Here is a 15,473-nt window from a genome sequence, read left to right as displayed (position 1 = left end):
TTATCACAATGGCCTTTGTAGTGGCCAAATGTAAGCTACAATCCAAAGCCACCCAATGTTGTTAGCTGTCAGCAGGTACCTATTGGGCTGGGCTTGACTCGTAGGTACCGTTTCAATTCCTCAAATCACCAAAGGCAAGTAAGAGTCATGTAAAGGGTTTGCACATTTATTTCCACTTGCCGTACATCCAGGTTACACTCCTATCCACATATAGCCAAGCCTCTCTCGGATCAACACAGAAATATTCTCTTGATGTTCCAGGTTGTGAATGAATGAATGACAATCTATCGACAGTAACACAACGACCAAAAAACAACAACTTTTTACACCAAACCTAGCATAGCTTCGAACAGATACATCCGCCTGGCGCCTGCCCTAAAGTACTAGACATTTTTCAGTACATAGCTATCGATCCCTTCGATCATAGCCGTCAAAGGTATCAAAGGGTCCATGGTGCCCTTTATCTATAAAATAACATCAAAGTTTGACAAAGCCATTACTCAAAGGCAAGGCTAACAACTTCAACAAAGTCATCCTGCGTTAATCATTTAAACTAAGCCTAAACTAAATTAACTCATTATTGGCTCCTACAGCCTTAATGAACATTAGCACTTTAATTTAGTCTTTGGTACGTGGTCATGTTTTAACAGTGCTGATGTCCTCTGCAGTGTCCTGAACAGACAAGAAAAAAAAATAGAATATGTGTGTTGTGCATTTGTTCATCAAATATCAGATTTGCAAGTTCAGATAAAAACATTATTTCAGTCTCGTCTCCCTGCAATCCGTCAACGGACATCTGAGCAAAGAAGGTAACATCAATGGCAGACTGAGAATCAAACACCCCCTTTGCAGCTCCTTGCAGCTTTCAGTGTTCCATTAAGATGGCAGATTAAGAAACCAAGAAGCGGCTGCTTCCTGTTACACTGTGGCAGCCACGTACAGCGCAGAGGTAAACATACAAGCACACGCACAAAACCCACAAGAAGCTACCTGCAATAAAAGGATGAAGCAAACTCGTGACTGTCGGAAAAGTAAAACATTTACCAGGCACCAAAAGGCCTAGATATTTTTCCTCAAGAGCTGGCACACTACACGAGACTGAAAACACCAGTGACCATTGAACTGAAGATCTGACAGGTAGTCAAAAATAGGTCCCATACAATCGAAATCAGAATCAATAGTTTCTCTGGCTCTGTATTCAATACTGCCATTTGGCAGTGAAAGCAACATACTGTACGATCAGTTTTGATTGTGTTGACTAGAAGAAAGCTCCAGCTGCTGGATTGTACGAAATGACTGAAGGGAGTCTCATAACTCTACTTTCCCGGATTAAAAATCGACAGCGCTTCAAACAAATATGAGCGTGTGGTAACAATGGCATTTGCAAGTAAACAGAGTCGAAAGAGAAACTGTAGAACTTGAGGGAAGAGGTATCCACCACCACAACACTGTAATTTGTTGAGATCTAACAAAATACATTCTATAGTACATTTTGTTACACCTCAAAACATGCTTTTTTTTGTTGCTTTGACAGCCCTATACATGTTAATTTCATTAAAAAATTAAATATGGTGTAGAAATTCATTGCTTCCAGTCAAATAACCAGACTGTGTCGACCTTGAGAGGTAAGACCTGACAATCATGACAAGGAACCAACAGCAGTCGAACGTAAGGCTGTCTTTAACTACAGTTAATGTGTTACCACTTACTATAGGTAAGGCAGTTTATTTTTGTCTAGCATATTTCATGCCCTAGGGCACATGTGTCAAACTCAAGGCCCGGGGGCCAAATGTGGCCCGACACGTCATTTTATGTGGCCCGCGAGTGATTAATTTGTCTTAAAAATCGGTGTTAAAATAGGTCTATGCTGCTTTAAGGCGTGCGTTGACCATAAACTACATTTCTCACAACGCATGGCGATTGCGTTACCCGCAAAGTGATGGCAATCCGCCACTAGATCGCAGCGTATCATCGTATATGCATCATGCGACGAGTGAAATTGAGATTGAGACTGTGATCGCAGCAGAATGCGTTCACAAAAGCCACAACCAAAAACGATGTGGCAGTGAAAGCTAGCTTTATTGTGGCTGAAGAAATCGCCCGCGCTTCAAAGTCTTTTACTGAGATTGCGTTTTTGAAGCAGTGCATGCTGAAGGTGCAGGTCTGCTATTATATATCTGCTTTTAAAACTGTTAGTTTGTCAAGAAACACCATTGCGGACCGGGTTGCATCTATAATGCATCATATTTGTAACATGAATAAATACAGAAAGTTAGTTAGCAATATGTTACGGAGTAGTTACCTTTATTTTACATAAAATTTGGTTACATTTACTCTGTATGACAGTTGCATGTGGCCGTTTGAGGTTAACCATTATGCTGATGCGGCCCTCAGTGAAAATGAGTTTGACACCCCTGCCCTAGGGCAACTCAATGTGCTTTACATTTAAATGACTATACCACATAGACATAATTGTGTCATCCAAAACAATACAACGGGCATGCTAGTTTATATAGAAGTTATTATAACAAGGACACTAAACCAAATTCCAACTTCTCAAGTTTACACAACTTTCATTTTTTTTTTACAGGTGAAAGTTTACAAAAAGTCTAGGATCCACTTTTTTGACTACAGATATCAGCTCAGGTACATCATTCTTTGGTAAACGTCATCATTTCAGGCAAGCTGTGATAATGAGCGGCTGGTGTTTACAACCCTGGCCCCATGTGTCACAACCCATCACAACCACTGTTTTAGGTCAAAACACGTTTTTAACTCCCTCTCGAGAGCAAACCGGGTCGTGTTTAAGCAAATACAGTGGAAACGAGACACTATTAAAGAGAAGACCCTCTCGGCTTATTAGATAAATCAGATTATCGCCCAAGTGGATGGTCAACAGAGCGTGGGGAAGATGTGTGCAGAGCGGGGGAAAAGCACAATAATGAAGCCTGACGCCATCTCTTCAAGCCCTAAAATGATGCTGACCACGCTAAACACAGGGTTCCCAGGGAGCCGTGCAGAGCTGCGCTCTGATATTTCTTGTCAAAACATATGCCTGGTTGTCTCCCCAGCTAATTTTGTGCAGTATTACTGACTAAAGCAAACACAGAAAAAAAAAAAAACCACTAATTGGCAACGTCCTCTAGTTGGATTTTAAAGGCAAAATCAATGGATCTTTGTGATATTTCTTTTCATATTTTGCTTGTACTTCATATGGGCAGTAACAGGTTTGTCGATCGACTGTAGCAAACAACCAAAACTGGTTTAAAGCCAAGGGTGCAACAATTCCAGCCAATGTAAGTATACACATTATACAACAACAAGACTCTCATCCTGTCAGCTACATTTGTGGCCCCACTTTTTAATGAGCATCCCTTTCCTCAGTGGTGATGATTTATGAATTCATCCCTGTTTTTGTTCAAGTTGTTTTCCCAAGAAACAAAACCATACAATGCCAGTTCACGCTTCCCTTATGTGATTTATAAAGCCATATTTATACGCCTTACATGGTAATAAACTAAATATCTTTGGAGGTGGACTTTCAGACAACAAAGACAAGTAGATCTGATATCACATGATGTTGCTTTGCGTCCTGGAAACTTGTCAAGAAATGGAACTCGTTGTTAAAGGTGCATTATGTAATCAATCTAAAGCAACTGGCCATAAAATCCTCCTAATATGTCACAGAGACTCAGGAATAATGTTCATATAACAAACTGAACTCACCAACAACAACAGTACAGCCAAAATAATTGCATTAAAAAAAACATTTTGCAGACTGCAAATCATGTTTATGTTTTGAAATCATGTTTTGGCATGTGGCTCCACCTACCGCCTTCTACCAATCATTGCAGTCAGTAGAATCTCAGCTGCCGAGCAACCACGGGTTGCCAGTTACGTCAGAAAACCAAACCTAAAAGACCTTGGTTTTTTGAATATGAATGTAGTAACCGTTTTTGGCCATATTCTTACATATGGCACCTTTAAGTTACAGATCTATACGAAAACAGATGTTTAATTTCACATTTTAAGATATCAAATTAATTGGTAAGTAAAGTGAAGATCTGGTGATGACACGGACAAGATGAAGTCATAACTTCATGTTTAACAGTTCCATGACTGGAAACATTGAGAATGAGCCTTGATCTCTAAATAAATAAAACATTTTAGAAAATGACTTAATTCAGTGTGTTGCCACAGTGAAAAAGCAGTTCCGCAGGTTTCACCTTCATCTCTCCTCCCTCCACTCAACCGGATAAACCGTAACCGTAAGCATGCCCTCTCCTTCACGCTGAACTTCCTTGTTCCTTCATTCATTCGCATGCAGGTGCAGCACCTACGTATGAATGAATGAATGAATGTGTCGCGAAACAGACAAAACCACAGGATTAGGGTGGGCAACAGGTAGTAGACAGATGAGGGGTGTACACACACACACACACACACACACACACCATCAGTGACCTGGATATGTCACACAGAGCGCCAACTAATTAGCTGCAACAGCTTCTCCGCCGTGATGATTCCGACACTGTCTGATTCACGTAAAACGCTCGAGTAATATTCTATAAACAATGTGTACATAATACATTTGGGTCTGCGTAACATGATATTAATGACTAAATAACAGGGGCATGGTTTCCATATTGGAGGATTTATGAGGAACCCAGTGTCTACCACTATATTCTCCTCATGAGGGGTTAAGGGGTCAATCTTAGCTGTAAGGTAGGGTACACTCTGAGGAGTCTATCTACGGTCAATCTAGAGCGGCCAAATAACCTCTGAATACGTGAAATAAGGCTGAATAGTTATATTAAAGGTGCATTATGTAATAAATCTAAAGAAACTGGCCATAAAATCCTCCTAATATGTCACAGAGACTCAGGAATAATGTTCATATAACAAACTGAACTCACCAACAACAACAGTACAGCCAAAATATTTGCATAAAAAATACATTTTGCAGACCGCAAATCATGTTTATGTTTTGAAATCGCGTTTCGGCAAGTGGCGCCACCTACCACCGTCAACCAATCATTGCAGTCAGTAGAATCTCAGCTGCCGAGCAACCACGGGTTGCCAGTTACGTCAAAAAACGAAATCTAAAAGACCTCGATATTTTGAATTTGAACGTAGTAACCGTTTCTGGTCACATTAAAAAAAAGTTTTCAAATCAGCAATCACAAAGGCTGCAAATTAATCATTCTATTATTTGTGTTATTGTTCTATGTCCTATGCTAATTCAAAACATGTAATGAATTCATGTTGGAAACAAAGTATATCTTAATGGTTTCATTTAATCATTAAACGTCTTATTTCGCAGAACTGTAACACTGTCAATATTGAACTGAAGCTTGACTAACACAATTAAAGTTGCATTATTGGCCAGAAAAATCACAATTTAATCATACGTCTCCCTTCTAATTGCTTAAAACTAAAATGAAGTCATGTTCGTAAATGAGCTACAGTACAATATTATCAATATTATCACAAATTTTGATTAAAAGCTCCTACAGCTTAATGATATTGCTGAATTGCCAACTAACTGTTAAGATTGTTCACATGGGTGACTTAAAAGACTACTTTGAAGTATAGTTTTCACATATATATGATCAATTATTTAGGTCAGGATCTACATGACAGGATCTGACAGTTCACACTGCCCTATATGCCCATCTGAGACCTCATTTGGCCTCATCTGCTCAAAGTTGGGTCATAATAAAATCAAAAGTGGTTATTTTAACGTGAATCCACATGTTACAGTTCAGTGACAGTGCTATCAAAGGCCTGCACTCTGAGCTCATCTGAGTATAATCAGCTTACCAGGTTGAACACAGTCTCCACGATGTCTCGGTTGGAAACTTCCCCAACTTCCACCAAACCAACGAGCACGGCGAACTTCATCCGGATCCCCCTGATGGGCACCCCGGGGTTGGGTGCCATGGTGCCAGATCTCCCGTCCTTCCCATCAGCTGACGGCGGCGCTGCTGTCTCCTCGCTAGCCATTGCTAAGGAAGGACGGAAGGAAGGGAGGAAGGAAGGAGGGAGGGAAGGGAAAGGACAGGTGGCGTTCACAGGTAAGGCACCTGTTCACCTCCAACGGTGACGGTGCAGCCCTGTGTCGGGGGAGAACGAGGGCTCTATGTCCCCTTCAGCTGAGTTGTTGTCGAGCCGAACGTTTCCCTCCCCATCCAAATACTCTTCGGCGAAATAAAAACTGAAACAAGCGCCAGGTGAATGAATGTGTGCGGTCGTTGACGAGCTGTAAAAATGCCAACGGCTTTACTCCACAGTGAGCTGCTCCTCTTCCCACTTCGTAACTTGATACCACACGGATAGATTAACGCCGCAAAAGCCGAGGGGGAAGTGGGCTGCTGCAGGTGAGCAGCGGCAGGCAGATGAAGCGGCGGTGTCCTCGTCGTCCTCCTCCTCTTCTTCTTCTTCTTCGGACAACTGAGAAACCGAAGGAAGACACGGAGGGAGAGTTGAATAATCTCCGCACAGCGGTGGAAGTTGCTATTGTCACGGAGTCCTCACACTTGACAGGTAGCGCGCCTGGCAGAGGCTAAAAACTCACAAACTGCAGCGGGTGGAGTCCGTCGGCAGCTCCGGGAGAAGTCGATAAAGGGACGGAGGGTTCGCTCGCTCTCTCTCCCCCCCGACAAACTCCGCTGCTTCGGAGAAATGTCAGCGTTGACCCAGCTGCGTTGCCTTCTCTTCCTGATTTACCCCGGCAGTTCAGCTCGACACCGCCATGACAGTGTAGCCCTTCAGCGAGTGGCGCATGCGCAGTGGCGAGCTCGGTTTATTCAGCCCGACGGCAGGTGAGCCGTTTACTGTAGGTGGACTCTCAGCACGACACGCAGGGACGTTACAACTACTTTTTGAGGGCGGGGGGGGGGGGGCTGGGTGTTTTTTTCAGGTGGGGGGAGGGCTGAACACACAGTCAGGCTTGGCAACTGAATTAAATAACCAGTGCTTGGGTACATAAACTATGTATAATGAATGTATTCTTCTAGTTGCAGAACAAATTCCTGTTTTGAAGTGCTGTATATCACATAAATACACAAAACAGACAGTATATAAACCAAAAAAAGCTATATTAAAAACAATAACAACTGAATAAAAAGATCAAAATACCAGTTCATATGTGTCATATGCTTTATTTTCTCTAAAAGGGCATTATATTGGCATTATGTACTATTAATAAGTATGAGAAGTACTGCTACTTTTTGTCATACATCCTGGCCTTCACTTCTCAAATATAACATAATACTGAAATAGTATTACTTTACCCAATAACAACTTAGTTACAAAATGGAAATGATATAACAACTACTAAGAAAAGTGATGCTTTATTACTGCTTACTTTTATTAAGTTTCTATTTTGAAAAACCACACAAAACACCACTTTGTGTTATTTGTGTACAGTTTATTTTTGTAACTTCTGGGGGAAAAAGGCAGCTAGTCAAAGCTTTTATTTATGCAAGTTATTTTTTGTACAGTAAGTAAGTTTTTATTTGTTTTGAATAAATAAATGTTAACTTTTGTCTTACATTTGCCTTTGTGTGATCACATTATCACATTATCTTATACAAACTGTATTGTTTTGATGCCATAATTTGCCTTAACACACTATGCATTGTATCAGTTTTTGAATCGAGAATCGATTTTGAATCGAATCGTGACCCATCCAAAGATTCACATCCCTAATCTATTACTACTGAAATAACATGTTGTGGACATGATGCTGTTTGTGAATAAAGACCACAGTATAAAGCTTCTGCTGAAGACTATAAATGATGACTAAATATTGTGGTCAATTCACAGATTAATCTCATGCACACACTGGCACAAAGTTCTGCACGTTGCAGTGACCACGAGCTGTTGCGCACAGTTCAAGGAAACGTCCAGAAACATTCAGATTGCCTCCAAATACCAGCTTCTGCCTCAGAAACATACGTGAAGAACTGCATTCGGGGACCACAACCACCACAGCCAGACTGACCAGTTCCAGTGCCCTAGGACGGAATGATGGAATTTCAACAAAACACAGAGAGCATACATGTACATTAGAAACCAGTATTTCTCTTAGAGAACACAAACAAATTTGATTGATCCATTGTAGAGAAACTGGAGTGTCAAGATAGTATGATGCAGGTAGATATAATGTGTACAATATGAGAACTTTCAATTTCTCAAAACAAAACAAACAAAACACGCTCATGCTGAACATAAGTTTGTGTGAAGGTCATACATTAAAGGTGCCATGTGTAAGAATGTGGCCAAAAACGGTTACTACATTCCAATTCAAAATACCAAGGTCTTTTAGGTTTCGTTTTCTGACGTAACTGGCAACCCGTGGTTGCTCTGCAGCTGAGATTCTACTGACTGCAATGATTGGTAGATGGCGGTAGGTGGCGCCACATGCCAAAACATGATTTCAAAACATAAACATGATTTGCAGTCTGCAAAATATTTTTTTAATGCAAATATTTTGTCTGTACTGTTGTTGTTGGTGAGTTCAGTTTGTTATATGAACATTATTCCTGAGTCTCTGTGACATATTAGGAGGATTTTATGGCCAGTTGCTTTAGATTTATGACATAATGCACCTTTAAAAATAATTAGATAGATTTTATAGCATTGGTACAAATTCACCAAAAACGCCTCAGTTTTTCACATTCACTCCAAAATGGCGGCATTCCTGTATGATTCACAGGACACTTGTCATCGACTTTCATTTACGGCCCAACCTCATGAAAGAGTGTACCAAGTTTCGTCTATGTACGTTAAACCCAACATGAGATGACCTACGAGCACTTTTTTTGCGTCCGTTTTTAGCCCCTCCCACTTCCAATTTTGCACACGTTGTCACCAAACCTTTTAAATAGGTACTTTTTCAGCAGGATTGATGCGGTTACAAAAATCGGTGAGTTTTGGGGTATGTTCAGGCCCTCAAAAATGCAATTTTTGCCGGAATAATAAGAGTAATAATCCTTGCACCAAAACTGTAATCACACACATCAAAAAAGAAACTTTCAAAGTGACCTCTCGTGCTGAACAAGCACCAGTTTTAAACTAAGTGACACAGACAGTGTTGTATATGAGTACGTTGACGCTGTGCAACACAGCAGCAGCACAATGACAGACGTCTTTGCGTGCCAAAAACAGTCGAAACCAAACATTGAGGCGAAGTGACAGCTCTGCGTTACATGCCTTTTCACGTCACCTCCAGCAACCCCAGTGACGTGAGCATTCGCAGAGCTGAACGGACAAGAGGAACAACGCGGCTGTGGACGACGTTGTATGTCAATACAAATACTTGGGCACCATGTTGGATGACAAATTGACTTTGAAGCTGATTCTGCAAAAAGGCCAACGGGAGTATGTTCTTTTTTTTGGGGGGGATAGTTTGCTTTCTGAAATGTTTCATTTGTCATTTATTGAGTCGATTGCTGGTAGCTGTGTTAAACTCTGCCCAAATGAATAACTGGCACTAACCCACATAATCTTGACAATATCTACCAAGTTATTAAGAGGGCAAAGGTCGTCCTAGATGACCCACATCACCCTCTTCACGCCAAATTTCATCCAAATTTGGATAGATAGATAGATAGATAGATAGATAGATAGATAGATAGATAGATAGATAGATAGATAGATAGATAGATAGATAGATAGATAGATAGATAGATAGATAGATAGATAGATAGATAGATAGATAGATAGATAGATAGATAGATAGATAGAATATTCCTGAACTGAAAAGTTAGTTTTAGTGGTTGAATGTTATGACTAATTAATTTCTGACTTATCAGAGAAGAAGCCCAGTGATTTGACTCAAATTTGGTGAGAAAATGGTGAATTCAGTTTATTTGCCAAATAAATAACAGTTATATTATTTCAGTTTTGAACTGACAGGAGGTCTAATAAATTTGTTTAGCACTGTATGTAAGTAAATGCATCAATTACTTCATGTTGTGAATCTGTAAATATTGCCCCCAGAGACAATAAAGCTGTTTTTATCTGTTTAATTCCATCCCTGTCTGTTATACATTAAGGGAAATTAGAATCAAACATAACCTAGAAATTGATCATACTATGTACACAGTACACACTTAGTCTAGTCTGCTCATACTGGTACCTTCATATTCGCTCTGCAAAGATAATAACTCTGCAACTATGACAGTTGTTGCCACAGAAGCAGCTGACGTCAGTGTTACCACACTGACCTCTCAGTGAAGTCTGCCTGAGCCCTCCGGGAACCCAGAGGAGTCACGGAAGGCAGCAGCGTCACCCCACGAGACGCTCGCAGGGCTCCGTCTCTGATGTAATGACCTGAAACGAGCAGACCTGGGGGACGGCAGACATCGCATCTTAATCACAACACTTTGGAAATTCTTTGACTGACCTTTGGATCGAACACAAACCTCGTCTCATTATGTTTCTACCTGGACTCTCCATAGAGATAATGAGACTTGAGTCACAAAGATGATGATTTCTGTGAATAAAAAGAGCAGTATTTCCACAGTATGTCTGACTATGTTGATTTAAACGACACTGAAAGCAGGAGATGAGTGTGTTAATGGTGTCAGAGGAAAACGCCAAACAGATTACGCAGGATTAAAAAGTCAACTAAAAATGTTATTTTTATATCAAATCTCAGTTTGCCTCATGGTGCTTAAAAGATGCAACACCCTCAGGATTGGGAAAATAACAACACATTACCTTTAACAGAGGAGCACACTGAAGAAATGATCCTACGTGTATTTGAATGTTATTTACTTCTCCAACTGTCTTATCCGCTGTCTCTTAACAGGAATAATAAAGGCATTATTATCCACCACAGATAATGGAGCAAGAATTTCACAGGTGTACCCATAGAATCTGACACCTGACTTGTATTTTACCAACAGACACAAATTCTTGTCTTTGCAATAACAACAGTGTGGGTGGATCACACCTGTGTGACGCATTAACACACCTAGAGACTGGTCGGTCCTGATGGGATGGTCCCAAGATACTGGTACGTTTATTCTAAGATCATTGTTTCATGATCATTATGTATTTCATTGATTTAAAAAAAAGAAAAAAAGTTAGATGTAAAGTTTAAGTGCCATAATGCTGTTTATAAATGTTGTTGTTTTTGGAAAGTATGTATTCAGATATTGTATCAGAAATGTGTTTGCCGCATTTAACATTAACAGCGACAGGAAAATCAGATTAAAGAATGTTTGGGATCAATAAATATTACAGCAGATTAAATTAAGAAAAACATTCTGTGTTTAATTCTAAAATCTTCTTCAATATTTTATTCTTATATTTATAGGCACATTTTGTATTTCACCATTTATGTTTTAATACTTTATGAAGTGCCTTTAGAAACTGAATACGTGTGTAAAGGAGTTGTACAGAACGTGGATTATTACAATGTACTGTATTTACTTGCTTCCATAGACCATGACCATGTCAAAGGCTGAACATTCGCCAGCAGGGGGAGCCCTAAAATGAAAGCTACAAGGACTCGCGAGATAATACAAATCTCACAAACTCCGTCCGTCTCTTTAATTCTCGCGGGATTTCCAACTTCCTTCTCTTTCACTCCCTGTAGCCAACATGGCAGTCGGCAAGAATAAGAGGCTGACCAAAGGCGGCAAAAAAGGTGCCAAAAAGAAGATGTAAGTAGGACATTCACTCACGGTAACACGAAACATGCTTTGTTCTTGTCATCCGTGCAATTCCTGCTCAAGAAATGTGAAGGATGAGGACGATTTTACGTAGATGATGGAAGGGCCGGTGCTAGTCTCCTCGTCGCCGGCCTCTCTGTCGCCTGACGGAGGCACAGCAAGCGTGTTCCATTCACTTTGAGCCGAAGCGTTTTACTGAGTTATTTCAGTATTATAACCTTTGCACGTCACATTTGCGTTTGTGTTTTTAAAGAAAACGTGAAGAGCCACCGCGTCACTCGGTAACGTTATTATGTGCTAATAGCAACTCAATGCTAGCATGAGTTTAGCTGAGCTTGCCCTCTGACATGGTGGTTAAACCTCACGTTTACGACGGTTGTTGACGAGCTATTGTGTTGATTTAGTGTTGTGTAACGAGTGTTTGAACGCCGTGACAGTCGCGTATGAAATCATTATATATTTCTGAGTTGATAAGTGTAAACCTCGTATGCTAACCTGAGCTATCTCCACGGTGCATGCTGAACCGGTTTGCTGACAGTATGTGCGACTCCAAATCCTGGCCACCAGCGGTCTGCGCACGTTTGGACGGTGCTGATTAATGAATTGTGATGCATTTGTTTCTTGTGCAGTGTTGACCCTTTCTCCAAGAAGGACTGGTATGATGTCAAGGCACCAGCCATGTTCAACATCCGCAATCTTGGCAAGACCTTGGTCACCAGGACTCAGGGAACCAGTAAGTCTCCATCTATATTTAGACGTGAATGTTGTTTTCTGTCTGAAGACCTGTTAAATGTGAATGTTACCGGAATCAATGATGATACCTATGGCCACACATTCCAGGCATCATGTTGATTTTCATTGCACATGGTGATGCCAAAATTTAAAGCCAGGAAGTAGAAGAAATAGTGTGGTAGTGTTCCTATAATCAGTGAAAACTGGATAGTGTTAAATCACATGAATTAAACATCACCCAGCTATCCAATTTCACTGCAGTGGATCAATGTTGGTAGTGTATGACAAAATAATTAATAATAGTTATTATACCTATTATTTAACTGTAAAAGCTTGGCTAAACCGTTTCTCACCACTGTCAAAGTAGATTTTGGTGCAGTATTATAATATACAGAAGCATAGTGGGGGGGGGGAAAGAGAAATCAATGCTGGTTGGTCGGAATCACCTTAAGCTGCCATGTGGCAAGGAGATCAGACAGAGCTATGGACCACACTCCACGGGTGGGTGTGACATAACTACATTAGCTTAACAATTACCCAAGTTGCCTTAAAAAAAACCACTAAGATATTGGTGAATCGAACATGAATGTCCCTTGCAGTCTGTATTAGCAGTTAGTAAAGAGTTGAGTTTTTGTCGGCGCTATGCAAACCAACAGCAGATAACAGTTCTTCACATTAATGGAAACCAGATCATGATAACTTTAACAACTGTTGGCCAAACCACTCAACTCCTATCCGTTTAATCAACCAGGAATCGCTTCTGATGGTCTTAAGGGACGCGTGTTCGAGGTGAGCCTCGCTGACCTGCAGAACGACGAGGTGGCCTTCCGCAAGTTCAAGCTCATCACTGAAGACGTCCAGGGCAAGAACTGTCTCACCAACTTCCACGGCATGGACCTGACCCGTGATAAGATGTGCTCCATGGTCAAGAAGTGGCAGGTAATTAAGATTTTTGTGTTTTTGTTGAAAATCTATCTGGAAGTTCTTCTGAATATTTCACTGTGGACAGCGAGTCGATTTGTGGATGCTTTTGGTTTAGTACCAATTATTTTCCAACAATTAAATAATTGGGTACACAAACAATATCTAGGAGGAACAGTTGGAGTAAAGTTACAGTTGAGGGTCAATGGTATGCAATGCGCAAAGATATTTGATGGGGATGTAAAATGAAATGTCTAATTTAGATGCTCAATAACAGCAGACCTTCTGAAATGCATTCAGCGATTAGGAAAAAAGAGCATGAATCGACTTCAGTTCCATAGGATAGGCTTGAAAATATGACTTCATACCGCTGTATTAATCAATTTTACTGTTTGTTGGGTGAAATATGTCATTGAATAAATTATGCAATGAGTCAAATTTAGTTTTTTAATTATACTGTTAAGAATTGTGGTGTCTTCTGTAATATAGCAAACTACAAATAAGGTAAAGCTTTTGTTTTTGGGGATTTTGCCCTTTAGAATCAAAGATAAATGACTTAGATTTAGTGTTACGGTTGTTTTTTGAGGAAGCAAAGTGGGAATTGTTTTAAAGCATTTTCTTAGGCACCGAGTTTGCACACCTAATAATAGAAATGGAAACTATATTGTGGTACTCTTCTTTAGTTTGATTAATTTTTGGCTGAAGAAGAAAATGTAAGAATCAGGTAAAGCTAAGCTACTACAAGAGTTTTAGTCTAATTTTCACTTGGTTTCTTTCCTCTCAGACCATGATCGAGGCTCACGTCGACGTCAAGACCACCGACGGTTACCTTCTGCGTCTCTTCTGCGTGGGTTTCACAAAGAAGCGCACCAACCAGATCAGGAAGACCTCCTACGCCCAGCATCAGCAGGTCCGCCAGATCAGGAAGAAGATGATGGAGATCATGACCCGTGAGGTTCAGACCAACGATCTGAAGGAAGTCGTGAACAAGCTGTAAGTTGGTGTGATATAATGAAGCAGGTTACGGATAAATGTCTTAAGTTGTTAAATTTAAGAGTTGGCCACATCTGTAATGTGCGTTTTCATGTTCCAGGATCCCAGACAGCGTTGGTAAGGACATTGAGAAAGCCTGCCAGTCCATCTACCCTCTACACGACGTCTACGTCCGCAAGGTCAAGATGCTCAAGAAGCCCAAGTTTGAGTGTAAGTGAACAGTAATGCCACGTTTACCACATTTGTCCTTATGGGAACACATGATGACCCATTGTTTCGGTCCCATATGATTTCCTGATTACTGCCCGCTGAGATCACCTGACGTTCCCTTTCATGACGAACGTGAACCGCTTTCAGTTTGGGTGATGTCATACTGTGAATCTGAAGATTGGTCTCGACTAGGGCTGAGCAGTTATTCCTTTTTCAAATTTAAGTTTTATCTCATTTCAAATCACATTTACAATGTCATAAAATGCAGTGAAAAATAATAACCCAGATTAAGCCAAGTTGTTCAGCCCTACTCTACAGCTAGTTTGAGAGTGAAATCATACTTACTTTGCCACCGACCTACACCTTTATCGTCAGCCTGAGCTAAAAAGCCTGTCGTTGTCTTTTCGCAGTGGGCAAACTGATGGAGCTCCATGGTGAGGGCGGTACCGGCACGACTACAAAAGCAGCCGGTGACGACACTGGAGCCAAGGTGGAGAGGGCTGACGGCTACGAGCCCCCCATCCAGGAGACAGTCTAAAAACACCCTGACAGATTTAATAAAAAATGTAAATGACCAATAAACTGTGGTGTGTCCATGTTTACAGTGGGTAGATACAAATTTGTACAAGAAAAGGGATAAAAAGTGTAGCTACTTATATTTGGTATGACGAAGTGTTGTGAATGAGGTCAACATTACTCTATTTGTTGTTTATATATAAATACATTAAAGTGGGATGTTACACCTCACTTAGAATGAGTCAATATCAGTCTTGGGGAAAATTGAGAAACGGTGTTCTTCATGCTATGGCAGTGCAAAAATACACAGATTGTGAGTTTGCAATTTCAATCTTCTTTATTATTTACATGTAATTAGACCAGTTATAAAACAACTTAAGTGTTAGTACAAAAATGTAGATGCTTGTAGAA

General features: G+C 40.5%; 2 protein-coding genes across 2 annotated transcripts in view; one reads left to right on the top strand and one right to left on the bottom strand.

Moving 5' to 3' along the window:
- lrba (LPS-responsive vesicle trafficking, beach and anchor containing) overlaps positions 1-6,006 on the bottom strand; it is a gene marked incomplete at its 5' end in the record, with an annotated part of 183,053 nt that extends 177,047 nt beyond the window's left edge. Inside the window, one exon of the mRNA XM_083909541.1 lies at positions 5,824-6,006. Within this exon, the coding sequence (XP_083765667.1) occupies positions 5,824-6,006 (183 nt within the window). The remainder of the gene's footprint in view (positions 1-5,823) is intronic.
- A 5,576-nt stretch (positions 6,007-11,582) lies between these two features.
- rps3a (ribosomal protein S3A) lies at positions 11,583-15,128 on the top strand. The gene is made up of 6 exons (XM_083909076.1): positions 11,583-11,681; positions 12,320-12,423; positions 13,174-13,361; positions 14,128-14,336; positions 14,437-14,546; positions 14,957-15,128. The coding sequence occupies exons 1-6, from the start codon at positions 11,620-11,622 to the stop codon at positions 15,082-15,084; spliced, it is 801 nt and encodes a 266-aa protein (XP_083765202.1). The 5' UTR covers positions 11,583-11,619; the 3' UTR covers positions 15,085-15,128.
- Positions 15,129-15,473: the final 345 nt, after the last annotated feature.

Source organism: Microchirus variegatus (genome assembly GCF_963457635.1).
Source record: "Microchirus variegatus genome assembly, chromosome: 23".
NCBI classification, from domain to species: Eukaryota; Metazoa; Chordata; class Actinopteri; order Pleuronectiformes; family Soleidae; genus Microchirus; species Microchirus variegatus.
Note: the sequence above shows the minus strand (reverse complement) of the source record. Positions and strands in the feature narration are given on the sequence as shown.